The sequence below is a fragment of the Mobula hypostoma genome, chromosome 29 (assembly GCF_963921235.1).
Source record: "Mobula hypostoma chromosome 29, sMobHyp1.1, whole genome shotgun sequence".
NCBI lineage: Eukaryota > Metazoa > Chordata > Chondrichthyes > Myliobatiformes > Myliobatidae > Mobula > Mobula hypostoma.
Genome location: NC_086125.1, coordinates 16,611,082 through 16,618,132, shown reverse-complemented (window position 1 = coordinate 16,618,132; position 7,051 = coordinate 16,611,082). Strand labels below are relative to the sequence as shown.

The 7,051-nt window shown below is 39.2% G+C and overlaps 1 protein-coding gene across 5 annotated transcripts in view; it reads left to right on the top strand.

Moving 5' to 3' along the window:
* pbx4 (pre-B-cell leukemia transcription factor 4) overlaps positions 1-7,051 on the top strand; it is a 430,967-nt gene that overhangs the window by 399,593 nt on the left and 24,323 nt on the right. For 3 of the 5 annotated variants that reach the window (XM_063035752.1, XM_063035749.1, XM_063035750.1), the window contains one exon: positions 1,159-1,271. The exons of the other annotated variants lie outside the window; for them this stretch is intronic. In XM_063035752.1, the coding sequence (XP_062891822.1) occupies positions 1,159-1,271 (113 nt within the window). The remainder of the gene's footprint in view (positions 1-1,158; positions 1,272-7,051) is intronic. 5 annotated transcript variants of the gene reach the window in all.

Genomic DNA, 7,051 nt, shown 5'->3' with positions numbered 1-7,051 from the left:
TTACAGCTCCGTCATGCAGTTTTTTTCAGGCAGTAATGGAAAAGCAAACTACACTGGATGTTGCTAATCTGAAATTAAAACACAAATTGCATGAAGTCAAGAAGGATGTTTAGAAACAGTATGTTTCAGGTCATTAATCTCTCATGGGACCTTCGTCTTACCACAGATGTTGACTATCTTTAATATTGTCTGTTTCATTAGCTCATTTATTGATTCTAAGAGTACAATTGTTTTGGAAGTAATTGCTCACTTAGTGTCCCATTTCAGTGCATTTCAAGTTCTCAACTAGTCCCACAGATCTATCTCTACAAGCAGTATTTCTGCCTCTATGTTACAAGATCTATTCTGCCTTCCTCTCATTGACTACAGACCCATATGCAGCAGGGTAACAATAACAGCAAACTTACAGCAACAAGTTGTCAAGAGCTTTTGACAAAAATGCACAAAATCTGTGTAGACTTTTATCCCCTTTCATAGTGATGATGTGTGGATTGTTCTGCCTCTGAAAATGCAGTGTGTTGCTACAAGTTGTTCTTTTAGCAATACAGCGAATGCATTTTCACCCAATCGTTTGCAGTGAGTAGGGTGTAATGGTTCCCTTTATTTGTGTGACATTGATAATTTTTGTGACAATATTTCAGTCAGTATATAGAAATTTCTGGGTACTTTTCTCTGGGGGGAAAAGCTTACAGCGATAAGCACTTTGACATTGCGCGCAGTCTACATAAAGTATTATGTGAGAGATATTGAGGCTTATACCAGCTGACAGCATATTGTTCTTGTCCATTTTACACCCACTTGCTCAAGTATTACTAATCGTGCATGTTGTCTTCAGTTTTAAATTATTCTTCACATATTCTTAAGGTATTCTCTAACTAAGACTAATTCTGTCTAAATAATCTGTTTTCTTTCAACTGAAACCTTACTCTTCCTACTATCAGCTGAGTAACAAAAACTAAATCCTTCAAGGTGCATAATGCATGTAACTAACAGATGATTGTGAGCATGTTAAATGTTTAATCTGGGCATTTTGGGTGCATGCAGCTTTGATTGTGAACTCCCCCCTTTCTGTTAGCACTATCTCAGTGCTTGGCTCAAGGGGAGACATACTGTGTGCAATCTTTGCGTGATTCAGGTACCTGACTCTTTCCTTTCCAGGTTCTTCTGGTTCTTTTAACATGCCAAACTCTGGAGACATATTCATGAATATGCAGTCACTGAATGGGGATTCTTACCAGGGTTCTCAAGTTGGAGCTAACGTACAGTCACAGGTAGGCATAGGACAATTCATTTGGAGTACAGGACATCTCAAAGAGAATAGGATAACAACCCCTGTCCACAAAAGAAGCTTCAAGGTTTGATAATTCCTGCTCCTATTTACTAGCCAATACCTCCTGCTAAATATTGTGTGTTTGAGGTCTATGAAGGTATGGTGCTTCCTATGGTTGAATTGTGTTCTAATTATATTTTAGCTCTCACACAAAGAATAGCTACTCTTGTATGAAAATCTGAGAGAACAAACCTCTCGGGGAATTGTCTCGGAGAAGCATCCAAGTAGTAGAAGAAAGTATGGTGGTCGTAGTGCTATGGGTTCTGATCTGGATCAGGAACTTTCAGTGAGTGGACTTGGTATTGGGAGTTTTTATTTGGAGTCTCCCCAGCAGTTAGGTGAGAGAAGCTATTGGACGCAAGAAAAATGGAAAGTTAACCAAGGTACTAAAATAGCAGCATAATAATGCCACTGTTCCAATTTGAGACAAAATATTAATGCAAGAACAAACTTGGAAAGAAAAACTAAGAAGGAAAGGGCTGAGAGTGAACTGATAGTCCTTAGAGATTATTTAAAAATACCGAATAGCTCAGTAGATTAAATGTTATTTAAATAACATAATTAAATATTCACTGTAATGCTTTGCTGTCACTGATTCACTTGTGTATTATACCTCATATTATTACCAATATTTTGTTCAACACTACATTTTAGCTTTTTTTCCAACACAATTTCTTTGATATTCACATTCAAAAATGTATTCACACGGAGAGTGGTGGGTGGGTGGAACGCACTGCTGGCAACAATGGTGGAGGCAGATACAATAGGATCTTTTAAGAGACTCTTCGATAGGTACATGGAGTTAAGAAAAATAGAGGGCTACATCATAGGGTAATTCTAGGCAGTTTCCAGAGTAGGTTACTTGGTCGGCACTACATTGTGGGCCGAAGGGCCTGTAATGTGCTATGGATTTCTATGTTCTATGTATTGAGATTGGTATGGAACAATAATAAAGGAATATTTGGGTAGAAAGCAAATTTTACACACCCTCAGTACTTAAAGTCTAAAGGGCAGGTTTTAAATTGTGTAGGCACTGCAACATTAATACTTAATTGGTGATTTATTGTATGCATATGTTTGTTCCAATCCAGGGGCTTAAAAATAGAATACAAGCTGAGATACTTAGTCAACCAAGGGCAGGATCTATTGTCAGAGGTTTTGAATTTCAGGTGAAATGTTAAGCTCATTCGTCATCCTCAGGTGGAGTTTAAAGGAGGTGAAGAAGAGCAGTGGAGTTTTTCCCAGTATCATGACCATTATTTATCACGCCATAGGTTCTAATAGATGAAATAAAATTAACTGACCATTGTCATATTACCTTACATCCTCACTGTGCAGTCAATTTTATCCTCAGTTGCCACCTTTTGCTTGCTGCATGCCTTTGATTCTTTCACCCACTGCATTAACTGGATGCAGTTCTAACATCCCAGGATAAGAGAAATTTACAGCAATATTGATTGCCATTGGCACATCATATCCACAATAGTCAAAATGGAAGTTGTTTAAGTTAATTCCGCTTCCCAAACCTCTGTAGGCTATAGCTTTTCAAATGTTCATTAGCTATGTATAAAATGTGGTAAAGGCTTCTTTCTGCCTTTAACTCCCCTTTAAACTTCCACTTAAATCTTTGTCCTCATGTTATAAAGCATTCTGCCAAGGAAATAGGTGCTTCCTGTTCACCATGTTCAGGCCTATTATATAAGACCATAAGATATAGGAGTAGGATTAGGCCATTTGGCCCATCAAGTCTGCTGTGCCATTCAATCATGGCTGATCCTTTTTCCCTCCTCAGCCCCACACCCCGGCCTTCTCCCTGCAACCTTTGATGCATGTTCAATCAAGAACCTATGAAGCTTAAATACACTCAATGACCTGGCCTCCACAGCTGCCTGTGGTAATAAATTCCACAAATTCACCACCTCTGACTGAAGGAATTTCTCCGCATCTCTGTTCTAAATGAATGCCCCTCTATCCTGAAGCTATGCCCTCTTGTCCTAGACTCCCCCACCATGGGAAACATTCTTTTGACATCTACTCTGTCAAGGCCTTTCAGCATTCAAAAGGTTTCAATGAGATTCCCCTCATCCTTCTAAATTTCACCAAGTACAGACCCAGAGCTATCAAGCGTTCCTTGTATGATAACCCTTTCATTCCTGGAATCATCCTTGTGAACCTGCTCTGAACCCTTTCCAATGCCAGCACATCTTTTCTTAGATGAGGAGCCTAGGACTGTTCACATTACTCAAGGCCTCGCCAGTGCCTTATGAAGCCTCAGCATCACATCCTTGCCCTTGTATTCTAGACCTCTTGAAATGAATGCTAACATGGCATTTGCCTTCCTCACCACCGACTCAACATGCAAGTTAACCTTTAGGGTATTCTGCACAAGGACTCCCAAGTCTCTTTGTATCTCAGATTTTTTGGATTTTCTCCCCATTTAGAAAATAGTCTGCAAATGTATTTCTTCTACCAAAGTGCATGACCATGCATTTTCCAACATTGTATGTCATTTACCACTTTCTTGCCCATTCTCCTAATCTGTCTAAGTCCTCCTGCAGCCTACCTGTTTCCTCAACACTACCTGCCTCTCTACCAATCTTCATATCATCTGCAAACTTGACAACAAAGCGATCTATTCCATCATCTAAATCATTGATATACAGCATAAAAAGAAGCGGTCCCAATACCAATCACTGTGGAACACCTCTAGTCACTGGCAGCCAACCAAAAAAGGATCCTTTTATTCCCACTTGCTGCATCCTACCAATCTGCCAATGCTCTAACCAAGGTAGTAACTTTCCTGTAATACCATGGGCTCTTAACTTGGTAAGCAGCCTGATGTCTGGCACCTTGACAAAGGCCTTCTGAAAGTCCAAATATACAACATCCACTGTATCCCCTTTACCTTTCCTACTTGTAATCTCCTCAAAGAATTCCAACAGGTTGATTAGGCAAGATTTTCCCTTAAGGAAACCTTTGTCCTATCTTGTCCAGTATCACCTAGTACTCCATGATCTCATCCTTAACAATTGACTCCAACATCTTCCCAAACCCTGAGGTATGTTTATTTGGTTCAATTAATCTGTCTTTAATTTTATGCTTCAAAAGTCACATTCTCCTCATGATAAGAATTTTTCAGCCCAATTAATCTTCTCATGCTCTCACATATTTGCTGTATTGTGATAACCCAAACTACATACAGATGTAGCTGTAGAATAACAAGTGTTTTATGTATGATGCCACTATTCACACACTCTGTATCTTGTATGCCTTCTTACCTACCTTATGGACCCATGTGATTATGTACAGGAAACTATGGATATCATGCCAATTTCCTCTGTTCCTCTGCTTTTAAGAAGTGTATGCCACATATACTGTTTATTACTTTGCTGTGCTTACCCATTCGAATATAGTTAATGTGTCTCTGGATTGAATTGTATTTGCATATTTCTGAATATATAACCAATCCATTGATATTGTCGTACAGCCTGATATTTAACCACATTGCCAATGTTGATGTCTTCAGTAAACTTAATTGTGTTTCCTACTCTCATTCAAATCATTAATATATACGATAAAAAGAAACCATTTAGTGAATCTTGTAAAGCATCTCTGCACATAACCTGGGAATCACAGAAACACCAGTTTACCACTGCCTTTTACTTTCACCTGCAGAGCAATTTTTAATCCAGCTTGTCACTTTCCTTTGGATCCCATGTACAACAAAATATTTTAAAATTCATTCAAATTTAATTTTGCATACAAAGGAGGCACTATAGAAGTGTTAAAGGTTGTAAAAATATTTTTTTAGAATTATATAAAAGTCTACTCAATAACCACTTCACTAAAATACAGAAGAAAAGAATACATATAGACCAATAACACTTTTAATTCAATGCTGAAGGGAGCAGCCTCTCCCACAAGTGTGTGCGTGTTTTCTTCCTCTTCCTCTCCTCTTCCCCTTCCCCAGGGTTCTGAAAGAGATTCTGAAATGGTTCCTAAGGACTGGAAAATTGCAAATATCATCTCACTCTTTACGAAGGGAGGAAGACAGAAGCAAGGGAATTATAGGCCAGTTAGTCTGACGTGTTGGAAAAATGTTGGAGTCTATTATTAAGGATAAGGTTTTGGAGTACTTCTAGGCACATGATAGGCCAAAGTTTGCATGGTTTTCTAAAGGGGAACTCTTGCCTGACAAATTCTCTGAGGAAATAGCAGTTTAGACAAAGGAGAGTCAGTGGATATTGTTTATTTAGAATTTCAGTCCTTTGACAAGATGCCGCACATGAGGCTGCTGAAAAATGTAAGCGCCCATGGCATAATAGGAAAGGTACTAGCATGGATAAAAGATTGACTGACTTGCAGGAGGCAAAGAATGGAATAAAGGGGTCTTTTCTGGTTAGCTATCAATGACTAATGGTGTGCCGTGGGAGTCAGTGTCGGGACAGTTCTTTTCACGTTATATGTCATTGATTTGTATGAGGGAATTGAAGGCTTTGTGGCCAAGATTGTAGGTGTTACAAAGATAATTGGAGGGGCAGGTAGTGTTGTGGAAGCAGGGTGTCTGCTGGCTTGGGGGGATCAGCAAAGGAGTAACAAGATGGAAGTGTATGGTCATGCATTTCAGTAGAAGGAATAAAGGTGCGAACAATTTCAAAAATAAGATATGCACAAAGACTTGAGCGCATTTGTGTAGGATTCCCTAAAGGTTAACTTGAAGGTTGAGTCAGTTTTAAGGAAGGCAAATACAATGTTCACATTCATTTTGAGAAAATTACAATACAAAAGCAAGGATATAATGTTGAGTCTATATACAACATTGGTCAGACTGTACTTGGAGTACAGTAAGCAGTTTTGTGTCTCTTATCTAAGAGAAGATGTGCTAGCATTGGAGAGGGTACACAGAAGGTTCATGAGAATGATTCCAGGAATGAAAGGGTTAACATATGAGGACTGTTTGATTGTTCTGGATCTGTACTTGCTGGAGTTTAGAAGAATGGGGGGGGAGGGTGCAGAATCTCTTTGAAACCTATCCAATCTTGAAAGGCCCAGATAGAGTGGATATGGAGAGGATGTTCCCTATGCTGGGATAATCTATGACCAGAGGGTCACAGCCTCAGAACTGAGGGATGTCCATTTAGAACAGAGATGTGGAAAAAATTCTTTAGCCAGAGGGTGGTGAATCAGTGGAATTCATTGCCACAGACGGCTGTACAGGCCAAGTCATTGGATATATTTAAGGTGGAGGTTGATAGGTTCTTGACTAATGAGAGTATCACCAGGAAAAGGCAGCAGAAAAGGGTTGAGAGGAATATTAAATCAGCCATGATGGAATGGCAGAGCAGACTCATTAGGTCAAATGGCATAATTCTGCTTCTACGTTTTAGGGTCTTAAATGCTGATTTATGTTAGTCCGCCAAAATGTTTAAGTTAATTTACGATAACCATCAATGTTAAGATAAATGGCATGTGGTTACTCAATCTGTCTCTTTTTTTAAATAAAGCTGCCTTATTTCCAATCTTCTTTACCTCTGGAACCCCTCTGAAGAGAATTATAGCCAGAGCCTACTCTATATTTGGATCAGCAAGTTTGCAGATGACACAAAGATTGGGGGTGTATTACACAGCGAGGAAGACTGTCAGGGCTTGCAGTGAGATCTGGACCAGTTGGGAAAATGGCCAGAAAAATGGCAGATGGAATTTAATTCAGGCAAGCGTGAG